At 51.6% G+C, this 11,876-nt stretch overlaps 2 protein-coding genes across 2 annotated transcripts; one reads left to right on the plus strand and one right to left on the minus strand.

The window, feature by feature from the left end:
- The first annotated feature begins 672 nt into the window (after positions 1-672).
- Positions 673-5,154, plus strand: LOC131564095 (cis-aconitate decarboxylase-like). The gene is made up of 5 exons (XM_058814355.1): positions 673-718; positions 1,815-2,002; positions 2,679-2,771; positions 3,254-3,459; positions 4,236-5,154. The coding sequence occupies exons 1-5, from the start codon at positions 673-675 to the stop codon at positions 5,152-5,154; spliced, it is 1,452 nt and encodes a 483-aa protein (XP_058670338.1).
- Positions 5,155-8,559: 3,405 nt separating this feature from the next.
- On the minus strand, positions 8,560-9,953 carry GLOD5 (glyoxalase domain containing 5). The gene is made up of 4 exons (XM_058814356.1): positions 9,879-9,953; positions 9,551-9,751; positions 8,897-9,052; positions 8,560-8,712 (listed from the first exon to the last, which is right to left on the minus strand). The coding sequence occupies exons 1-4, from the start codon at positions 9,951-9,953 to the stop codon at positions 8,560-8,562; spliced, it is 585 nt and encodes a 194-aa protein (XP_058670339.1).
- Between the last annotated feature and the right edge of the window lie 1,923 nt (positions 9,954-11,876).

An 11,876-nucleotide genomic window follows, 5' to 3' on the forward strand; every position in this document is an offset into this window, starting at 1 on the left:
GATTGGCTATCAGTTAATAACTGATCTTAAAATATGTTTTTGATCTATTATGTTTATTAACTTCTTTCTAAAATTTTCTTGGTTTAGTATAAGTTTATTACCTTTTTTTTAAAAGGGGCTCTTGGTTAATTGTAAGTTTTATTCTAGGTTTATTAACTCATTTAAAAATATATTCTTAGTCTATTGTCTCAATTTATTTTAAAATGAGTTATTAATACAATAAATGCAAGGAATGTTGCTTAATGAAACCTGAGGACAAAAGAAATAATAATCCACAGAGATTTATTTGATCTTGTATCAAATTTAATTTTTTTATTAAGTCCTGCCATACCAGAAGGAAAATCCCCGAGTCATGGAGTGCTTTTAGCTGAAGGGTTAAAACACCCCCGCTGCCTGCTGAGGTGACAAAGAGCATTTGATGCCGGGGAGGAACCAATCCAGCTTTTCTGGGTGCTGGGTGATGGGAGCAGATTTTCCTGCAGCCTCTCCAAGCCCTGACATCACCGCTCCCGGTTCGGGAGGGTGCGGGGGGACCCGGGGATGCTCCGGGGGGACCCGGGCTGGGCTGGATCCGGGGTGCTGAGTGCCGGGATTCCTATAGGAACGCCGGGATTCCTATGGGAACGCGGTGCCGGGAGGGGGATGTTCTTTCTCCCGGTGAGTCAGGCGGTGATGGCATTCCCAGCTGTGTTTACAGGAGCCTCAGACTGGGCTCGAGGTGAGCCCGAGCATGAGCCAGCGCTCCGTGAGTCACTGATGTGACATTTCGGGATGGATCCAAACAAGCGATACTGGGGAATGGTCATTTCATTAATTGCCATGTTTGCTGCTCCAACACCAAAGCCTCCTGTGTACCTGCCGATCTGGATGAGCTTGGCTTTTTTTCTCACCTGTGATTCAGTAAATTTAGGCATTAATTCATCTTTTATCTCCATCAATGTGTGCGCCCCCTCATCCACCCATGAGTAAATTTATGGATTTGCCATCCTGCAAATGTTGTCCAGGTGGAATTTTATTTTTCCTGCTCTCCTGTGCACTCTCAAATTAACAGTATAAATTGTAATGGGCCATATCAATTTTAATTCTATGAGTTATAAATATAATTATATTAATAATATTCTGTATTCTTATTATAGAATTATGAATATTTTTATAAATTATAAATTAATATTTAGATTATTAATATATATAAACAATATAAAATAATGAGATATATATATATAATCTAAACAAGGCAATTTGTCACTGAAATTAAAATATACAATAGACACAAACGGGGTATTTTCCATAGACTTTTAACTTACTTTTAATGATTAGCATCCTTTGGAGTACATAGGGCTTAAGAGCTTTGGTGGCTGAGTCGAGACACTTCTGTGTCTTTTAGGATTAAACACCTGGATAAATCCAGGCTTTGGGTCTAGTCCTGCTTTCCAAAAAATTATGGAAGTGTTGGATTGCTGTGGTACATTTGTGTTAGGCTTTCCTCTGGATAAAGCGATCATTTGTGTTGATCCCTCCCAAAAAGTGGTTGCTGGAACTCCAAGGTGAGGAGATGGGGCTGAGCTCTGAAGTTTCTTCACCTGAACCTTCTGGAAGCCACCCCATCTGTGGAATATGTTATGTATAGAACCCATGGAATCAGAGAATACGCCAAGTGAGAAGGGAGCCATGGGGATGATGAATTCCAGCTCCCTGCCCTTGCAGGCTCCCCAGATTGACCCACCTGCCTTGGGCAGGTGCAGCTCCCTGGCCTGGTGACACCAGTGCAGGGCTCACGGCTGTCCTTGTCCTCTCCTGGTGTCGTGGCACTGCAGTGGCGGCCAGGAGCGCTCCCGAGGACACGGTGACCAGCAGCTTCGCCTCGTTCATCCGCGCGGCGCGGCCCGAGCACCTGTCCCCGACCGTGCGGCAGCGGAGCAAGAGGATGATCCTGGACAGCATCGGCGTGGGGCTCGTGGGCAGCACCACACGCGTCTTCGACATCGCCCTGCGCTACTGCCGGGTAGGGACAGCCCCGCAAATGCCATTGCCAATCCCACCGCCATTGCCACTGCCAGTGCCACTGCCACTGCCATTGCCACTGCCAGTGCCACTGCCACTGCCACCACCCTCACCACCACCACTGCTGCCTCTGGGGCTGATCCCGGTGGCTGCTGTGGCCAGCACCATCCCCACTCCCTCTGATGCCTTGTGAAGGCTGCCCTAGAACAGAGATTAGATGGAGCTAAAGAATAAAGTAGGAATTTATTAAAAGGCCTCAATGGATCCACCTTGGGCAGCACAAGAGCCCAGCCAGGGCTGCACCCAAGTGAACACAAAATGGTCACAAAAATCCCAGCCAGTCACAGGAGTCCCACACCTCTCTAAGCCTTGGTCCACCAGCACACTGGAGTCAATTGCCCAACTACAGCCCCAGCCTATGAAGTCCCACCTTTCCTGCTTTTCTCTCTTCAGTCTACCATTGTCCATGCTCTTGGGCCTGAAATTTGGATCATTTGTCCTTGGTCCCCAGCTAGAGCAGGAATTGTTTTGTCTCCCTGCTCTGTGCACAGAGCTCCCCATCCCCTAGTATGAAGCCCAGACCCGCACACTAAAGCAGCACAGAATCTGAAAAATACAAAAGCTAAAACCAGAGGCATCACCTCCAGGGCTCTCCTGACATTCCCTCCTTCCCACAGGAGCTGTACTCCTCCGTGGCCGTGAGCTCAGTCTATGGAAAGCCAGGAGTGAAGCTGTCCCCGACGCTGGCTGCCTTCACCAACGGCGTGGCGGTGAGGCTGGATCTTCCCAGGGGATTTGTGCTCCTGGATTTTCCAAGGGGGATCTGTGCTCCTGACTTTTCCAAGGGGGGTTTGTGTTCCTGGATCTTCCAAGGGGAATTTGTGCTCCTGGATCTTCCAAGGGGGATTTGTGCACCTGGCTTTTCCAAGGGGGATTTGTGTTCCAGGTCCTTCCAGGGGAATCTGTGCTCCCAGCCCTTCCTGGGGAATCTGTTCTCCTGCTTTTTCCAGGGGGAATCTGTGTTCCTGGCTCTCCCAGGGGAATCTGTGGTGCCAGGAATTAGCATTCCAGGAAACAGAGTGGTCACTGATGGGGGACAAAAGCTGGGAATCTCCTGGCTCTTAGACGAGCTGAACAACCCCATGGGGACACTGAGTGGAGGCTTTGGCAGAATTTCCTCAGGAATATCAACAGGGAGCCCTCATTCCCTCAGCATCCAGCCAGCACATTCCCATCTCTGTTTCTCTGGCAGACTCATTCCATGGATTTTGATGACACCTGGCACCCTGCCACTCACCCCTCCGGGGCCATCCTGCCAGCACTCCTGGCAGCTTCCCAGATGCTCCCTCCCAACACCAAACCCAATGGCCTGGATTTCCTGCTGGCCTTCAACGTAGGCCTGGAAGTGCAAGGGAGGCTCATGCACTTCTCCACTGAGGCTCATGACATTCCCAAAAGGTAAAGCTCCTGCTCTTTGCCAAGGATGAAGAGGGTTGGTAAGTCTGGGTTTTAAAATGCTCATTTAGGTTAAGCCAAGTTTAAGTCCAGTTTGATATTGCTTTACCCCAGGGTGAAGCCTTACTGAGGGCCAAATGCCAAAGGTGATTGCACCATGCACTTACTTGGTGATTTCTAGGGATTTTGCCTCAAAAATAACCCTCAGGAGGACTCACAGGGAGTCTGCAGTGCCATCATCTGACTCAGCCAGGGCAGGATCCCAGATGGTTGTGGTGGTGGGTACAGCCCCATGGCGAACTTCTGTTTCCAGCAGTGCCCTGGTGTGATCCAAGCAATGGAATAAACCAGGAACTGTTCCCTTGGGTGTAGTTGAGGCTGAATTATTTATCTGAGGGATAGAAAGTTTGGCTGTGTGGACACAAACCATGGCACCTCCTGGGGAAAGTTCAAATTGCTCTTTGGAGATGCTGAGCTCACCCTGGTGTTTCTGAGGAGGTTTCAAGGAGAAATTCCATTTTTAGACTAAATTTATGTCCATTAACTCTAAATTTCGAGTTAAACTAAAATACAGTAAAACACTGATTTTAAAGATAATTTATTAACTAAAATTTATGGTTAAATTCTGAGTCAGGTGAATCCCACCCACACCAAAGCCATGAGGGAGTTCTGCTGGCTGATGGGCTGCTCACTTCCCATTAATTTTTCTGTGGGAAGGCTCCTGTGGTGTTCCCTGTGCCAGGCAGCCAGGGCTGCTCATTCCTGCCGTCCCCCTGCAGGTTCCACCCTCCCTCGGTGGTGGGCACGCTGGGCAGTGCCGCGGCCACGGCCAAGCTGCTGTCCCTGAGCTCGGCGCAGTGCTGCCACGCCCTGGGCATCGCCGCCTCGCTGGCCGGGGCGCCCATGGCCAACGCCGCCACCCAGGCCAAGCCTCTGCACGTGGGCAACGCCACCCGCCTGGGCCTGGAGGCCGCTCTGCTGGCGGGCCGAGGCATGGAGGCCAACCCCCTGATCCTGGATGACATCCCAGGCTGCTCGGGCTTCAGCGCCTTCTACAGCGTCTACCAGCCCAAGCCGCTGTCCGCGCCCGGCGAGCACCACGAGTTCCTGCTGGAGAAGCAGGACATTGCCTTCAAGCGATTCCCAGCCCACCTGGGCATGCACTGGGTGGTGGATGCTGCCTTGTCCGTCCGGAACCTCTTCATCAACTACGCGGGCTCCTTCTCGCCATCCCTGATCCGCACCATTTTGCTGAAGATCCCGGTGTCCAAGTACATCAACCGGCCTTTTCCCAGCTCGGAGCACCAGGCCAGGCACTCCTTCCAGTTCAATGCCTGTGCTGCCCTTCTGGACGGTGAGGTGGGCCTGGGCTCCTTCTCTGAGAGCAGCATCCACCGTCAGGAGCTCAGGGAGCTGCTGGACAAGGTGGTGGTGGAGCACCCTGAAGACAACGTGGCCAACTTTGACAAGATGTACGGAGAGGTGGCCCTGCTCCTGCACAGCGGGGACATCCTGACGGGCAAATGTGACACTTTCTATGGGCACTGGAGGAAGCCCCTGAGCAAAGAGTCACTCCTGAAGAAGTTTCGATCCAATGCCTCCCACGTGCTTCCAGAAGAAAAAATAGAAGCCATCATCACTCTGGTGGACAACCTGGAGAACCTGTCAGACAGCTCCCAGCTGGCCTGCAGCCTGTGAGGGGACAGCATGGGGGCTTGGTGAGGGGCTTGTCCTGGGGAAGCTGCAATTCCTTTCTTCATTGGTGCTTTCCTACTGATTCCCAAGGACAGGCAAGTTCCCACCCCTTCTACTAGATAATTCCAAAGGAACCCATGAGGCAGGAGGTGTCTGGGTTAACACATGAAGTAAACTTCAACTCCTCGTTGGTGCTGGCTGAGGAGCTGAAAAGCCACCATAAGTATAAAAATATTCCCATGGAAATCTCTGAGAATCCTGGGGTATCATCCAGTTCTCCAGAAGGAATGGTGCCTGTGCATTTCTTACAGCTGGATTCTGAACTTTTCCTGTGCAGAATGCCTGACTGCCCAGGCTGGGAAGAGGAGGAAGTTCAGCTGCAGAGCCCCTGTGCTTTTCTCAATGCTCCTCTGGGCACTTTTGGGATCAGGGTCAGGCAGTCCCACAGGCACAGGAGAAATCCATCATTGCTGCAAACAGCCCTGCCTGCAGAACTCTCCAGCAGAGCAGGATTCTTTTCCTTCCCAGTGAAAGGCTCCCATTTCTCCAGCCCATGGGCAATGTTTGCCACTTCTTTGTGTACAAAGGATGGTTTGAGGACCATTGAGACCTGGGTGTCTTTTCTGAAGGGGAGAGAGGTGAGGAGTCCTACATCAGTTCTACACCATGAGGGTGATCCCTGCCCATCCCAGGGCTGTCCCACACCATCCCTCCTGGCTTTCCCAGGCACCTGTTCTGAGCTGGCCCACCAGGTGGCCCATGGGCTTCTCTGGGAAGTGACTTGGGCACATGCACTGTGACTCCCATTGGGAAACTCCCGTTTCCCTCCTGTGAGAGGAGGGGAAGCTCCTTGAGATTTGGCTCTTAACTCATCTTTCCATGAAAATGGATGAAATCTGGAATCAGTGCTCCTAAACAGAAAGCCCTGAAAGGCTCCTTACCCCGCGCCCTCCCTGAGTAGAGAGATGGAGAACTCAACACTTCTCCACATTAAACACTGGGATTGCTGATCCAAAGAGCTCCTTTCCAATGTGATTGTGATAAAATTGTGGAATCTACTGTGGGAATCAGTATTCAAGAGGGATGAGCTGGGAGCAGACAAGAAGGAAGATTATTTTCTCTTGCTGGTCGTGGTTTGTGCAGGGAATGAACCATCCAGAAGAAAACTGTTTTCCCACCTCTGTTCACCCACTCTCTCCCACTGTCCAATATTCACAATGAATCTTGCTGAATAAAGAATGGAATTAAATTTTCTCCATAAAGATTTAATGCTGTGTTGTGTAAACCATCAGTTTGATTTGGAAGACTCACAATACAGAGGCTTTTCCAATAGATGGAGAGCCCAGCAGAGGTGGGGACAGGGACAACTGCAATGCTGGCCTGTGGCCAGTGATTCCTCCAGGGAAAAACCTTGAGCCCCACAGGTTCTTTCTCCCAGAGATAACCACAACCATCAGCCAGCAAAGCCTCTGGTGCTCCAACACCATCACTCCAAGAGAAGTTCCTCCATCAGCAGCACATTCCAAATACTTGATATATTTCCATTACAAGTTTTGAGTTTCCCATGGTTTGGGTCAGGTGTGAGATGCCCAAAAGTGTCATTCCATGTTTCACCCTGCGGTGAACGGGAAAGCCCCGAAACCAGGCAGGTCCTCCAGGCCTTAAAGGGATTGATGTGTGGGACAGAACCAAGATGGGCTCTAGTGGAGGGAACAAAATTCTCTCCCATGGGCTTTGACCCTCTCCTATGGGTTTTGACTCATCCCATGGGCTTTGACTCTCTCCCATGGGCTTTGACCCTCTCCCATGGGCTTTGGCTCCCTCCAATAGGCTTTGACCCTCTTCCATGGGCTTTGACCCCCTCCCATGAGCTTGGATCCCCTCCCATGGGCTTTTACCCTCTCCCATGGCCTTTCACCCTCTCCTGCGGGAACCAACCCTGTTCCATGGGGATTAACCCCTTCCCATGGCTTTGACCCTGTCCTGCGGAGATTAACCCTCTCCCATGGCCTTTGACCTCTCCTGTAGGGATTGACCTTTTTCCGTGGGAATCAATCCTGTCCCACGGGTACCGACCCTCCCCCATGGGCTCTGACCCTCTCCCGTGGGCAGGACGCCCCGAGGGGTCCCTCCGTATCCGGACAGGATACATCAGCACCCTGGAGAGCACCGCCGGAGGCTCCGCGGGCGCCGGGGGCACTCCGCTCCGGGAATCCTTCCCTGGGATCCTTCCCTGGGATCCCTTCCCAGATCTCCATCCGAGGAGATGCCCGTGGCTTTCTCTCATGGCATTCCTGTCTTTACTTCCCACAAAGGACCCAATGGAAACCAGCTCATCCCTGCTGATCATCCAAAGCACTGAATATTTTGTGACCTTGCCTTTTTTCGCACCATGAAGAATTTTGGATTTCCCACGAAATTCCAGCAAAGGAAAAATGAGTACGATTCAGAGATTGTTTCAATTTTATAGAGGATTTGCACTGTAGAGGTCAGAAGAGTCCTCGCTCCTTTCCAGCGTTGTTCCCGTGAGGATACCGATGCTACCTCAGTGTGGCCAGCCTCGGAACTGCTCTGCTTGAGAATCCCCAGGTCCTTCATGGTTTTATACTTTTTAGATAACTTTGAAATGGCTTTTTAAATAATTAAAGGAAGAAGAAAACTCAGGACAGTCCCACAAGTAACCAGGAGCCATCAGAGTCAGACTCCTCTGCATCAGACCATCCTCAATCTCTGCATAAATCCAGGTGAACTCCTGGACTTCTGACACTTTGTCCTTCATGTAGGCTCCTCATCCCTGCTTTTTCCATTCCTGAATGACAGAAACCCCACAATTATTGATACAGAGCTGAGGATGAAACTTGGATCTTCAGTTTCAGGAGTGTTTGAGTGTCACACCGAGGCCAAATTCCCAAACCCCAGGAGAGGAATGTGTTTGGACAGCCACAGCTGGATTTAAACCTCTGGCATGGTGGGAGAGCCACCAGCACCAGGCAGCGTGAGATAAGAAGCAGGAGGATGAGAGGAAGGGAGACAGAAATTTCCAACTGTGGAAAAGTGACTCTGGAGAGGAGAGGAGTGACAGGTGGGCAGTGTAGCAAAAGGGAAAGCAGGAATTAGGGAAGATGTCCCAGCAATTGCAGTGCAGCAGCAGCAGGACAGATCTTCCCAGAAGGCCATGAAATCTCCATGATGGAGATGTATAAAAGCAGGATTCACACCCAGAGCAGGGCAGAGCAGAGCAGGCTGCCTTGGGAAATCTCCCAAAGTAGGTCCTTGCAGCCCTACTTTGCGGGTATGATTTGAGGCTTGTCCAAGATTTACACAAAGCTTGGACCTTTAAATGGGCCAGCCAAACATGGCCTCTGTCCCCCATCTCCTGCTGGGACCCAGGCAGAGCATGGGCCGTGGTCAGGGCTGCCCCTCAGTGCCTGCAGCCACATCCGTGCAGTACCTGGATACCTCAACCAGGTTCTCGTCGGGGTCTCGGAAGTAGATGGAGGTTATTGGACCCACAGCACCAGTTCTGGCCACGGGACCTTCTTCAATGGCCACCCCACAGGCCTGGAGGACACAGGAGAGCAGGGGTTTGATGGTCATATCATCACTGTGCCCTCCTCCCCCAGCCTTGACAACATGAACTGTTGGATGAGACAACCCCAACATTCCCAGAAAAGGGTCACTTAGAGTCCCTGGATGTGTGTCTCCTGGGTGACACTGCCCTGGGGACACTCTGGGCCTGCCTCACCTGCAGATGCTCCAGCAGCCGCTCCAGGGGCTCTGCTGTGATCAGGCAGAAATCCGCAGAGCCGGGCACGGGGCACCGAGCCTTGGGCTCAAACTCCTGCCCAGCCTGGTGCAGGCTGAACTTCTGCTGGCCAAAGCGCAAAGCTTTGCGATTGCCCTGCTCCCAGAGGAAAAGGCAGAGTCAGGGAGACCTCCTGGGCTGGATTCCTTCAGCATCCATTGTGAAACCCTGACCTGAGTTAGCAGGACCCCACCAGGCCTCCCACCATTGCACCCTTTGTGAAAGCAATACTATTAATGCCCAAGATGTGTGTCTAGACACTGAACAGAGTATTTGCCACTGCGAAGTTCATCCAGACACTGACCAGAAAACTGTGCTCGTATATACTGGAAAAGGGTGTGTGTGCCTGACAACTGCCTGTGCTGCTGTAAAAATTTATAGCAATGATGTTATTTTGTCTAGTAGAAATAATTCTAATTTTTGTATTTGTAATTTTGTTAACATTATCAAGCGTGATTTTTCGTACTTGGCCCCATTGACATCCCACCAGTTGATAAAACCAATTATACAATATATATCACGTACCCCTACACCCTCAGCACCCATTTCACCCTGGGGGCCTGGTGGGGTCCTGCTAACTCAGGTCAGGGTTACCTTGAAAGTCACCACCTCCATGCCCAGGACTTTGGAATAAAAGGCCACAGTGTCCTCGATGCTCTTCACAGTCAGCACAAGGTGGTCCAGGCGCTGGATGAAACACGAGGGTGGGCTTGTGCCCCCTTCCTTCCAAGCCATGCTCTCAGGGCTGGGAACTGGCACGGGAAACCAGAGAATATGGAAGTTAGGAGCACCCAGCTGTGCAGGGAAATGGAAAATGGTCCAGGGAGCTGAGGGCTGAGAGGGATCGCCCAGGTTCTCCTCTGTCCTGCAGGTGGCAGAAGTACAGAAGCAATAAATCCTCCTCCCTGCAAGAGCCTCGGACTCTGGTCTGCATCTGGTGGCACCCGAGGCTCAGAGCCCCTGGCTGGCCCCGGTGTGGGGACCAGCAGGGTGACATCGCCGAGGGCTGATGTCACCGAGATGCCAAGCTCCAACACACAAACCCCGTGTGCACCAAGGATGGGACTGTGTGTGTGATCCTTCCTCCAGCCCCCTCTGGGGTCCTCCCAGGTGTGGACACTCATCCAGGTGGAGCCAAGCCAGACACTGGAGACAAACTGGGGCCTGGCACAGCAGCAGGAAACATCTGGGAACGCTTCTTGTCCTTTGTCTTTGAGCTGCCAGATGTCACCACCAGGCAGAGGGTGAGGCCAGGGGCTCAGGGTGACACAGCACCAGAGTGTGGGGACTCACCAGACTGGGGTCACAGGTTCCTGGGGCTTAGGTTGGGTTCAGACCCTCTGGAACTGCCCTTGGCTTTTAGGGGCATGGGTTAGGGTGTTGGCAGGCCAGGGGGAATGGCTGGACTCAATGAGCTCAGAGGGCTCTTCCAGCCTAAATGATTCCATGATTCTGCATGGGAAGTGGTTGGTGAGGGGAGATCCTCCAGCCCCACTGCCACGGGAGCAGGGTCAGTGTAAAGCCAGGTGCAGTTTCACTGGGATTTCAGAGGACCCTGTTTGGAGCAAGATCCCATTATCCCCTTCCATGGCTGTGCCCAGTGACTGCACTGGTTATGGGGGAGCCACCACCAGAGCCAGAGGGATCCCTGCCCCTCCTGGCTGTGTTTGGGGCTCAGCAACCTCGGAGCCATTTGGCTCAACCCCTCTGTGAATCCCTTCACCCCGGGTGTCCTCTCAGGTGCTCCCAAATTGCAGCACCTCCATCTCCCAGCCTACAGCCCCCACTCCTGCCCTCCCCTCCCAGGGGAGCCCCCTGAGGCAGAACCTGGAAGGAAACGGGGCTGCAAAATTCCTGTTACCTGCAGAGGGACGAGGAGCTGGGAAGGCAGCGCTGAATGGTTTCCTGTGACCGTCCTCTTCCTGCTGGGAGCAGCCACATCATGGGACAAAGGGAGGGAAGGATGAGGTTGGAAACAGGAGCTCTAAACATTGCTCCCTGCAGAGGTGGACCTTCACCCAAAGGCCAACTGCTTGAAAAACCCCAGAAAAATTATCTAGATTTTTCCCTTTACAAGTGAAAGTTGGGTTTATGTGCTGGCTTAAAGCTCCCACTGAAGAGTCCAGGATATCCCTGGAGAAGAGGGGCTGTCCAAGCAGCCACAGCAGCCTCCCACCTCTCTGGCAATGCACAGGGAATCTTGCCTCCAAGATCATTTTCTAACATGCAAAATAAATAAAATAATCTTTGCCCTGTGGGGCAAATATCAAGGAGTTCAAACTCTTCAGTTGTTTAGGAAGAAGGTTGTGACACACAACATGTGAGTCCCATGATCACCCCACGAAACAGAGACAACATTTACAGAATGACAATATATTGGTGAGTTGCTGTAGGAAAATTCCTACAAAAACGGGTTAAAAGCAGGCAATTCCCTGCAGGATCAGTTTGGATCTCTAGAACTGCACATTTCTCCACTCCACTTAAGATGTGAGTAAATCTGAGCTAAAAGCAATAAATCCATTAATATTTACAGCTCTGGACTTTCATCTGCTGGGTGACTTTCAGTGCAGAGCCGAGGAGCAGCGCTGCCTGTTGGGATACCTGGATGTGGGAACACCTCTCACTCACAGTGTTTCCATGTGGTTTGACCTCTGGTTTAGCTCAGGCTCACTGAAATTCGAGCACAGAAAAGGAGAAAGTCCCTGGAGAGAAGACACTTTTCCATTGTGAACATTTTGCTGAGGATTTGTGGCACTAGTGCTCACTTAGGGGGAAATCTGAGGCTTGGAGTGTCATTTTCTGGTGGCAAAATGGTTTCCTGGAGCAGGGAAGTTGTAGTTTGGGTCTGACACCTCCACTTCCCCATGAGAGATTTAGTCTAGGACCAACAGGTTGGAAATTGGGATTAAGTTCTGAGTAG

Source organism: Ammospiza caudacuta, chromosome 14, assembly GCF_027887145.1.
Source record: "Ammospiza caudacuta isolate bAmmCau1 chromosome 14, bAmmCau1.pri, whole genome shotgun sequence".
NCBI classification, from domain to species: Eukaryota; Metazoa; Chordata; class Aves; order Passeriformes; family Passerellidae; genus Ammospiza; species Ammospiza caudacuta.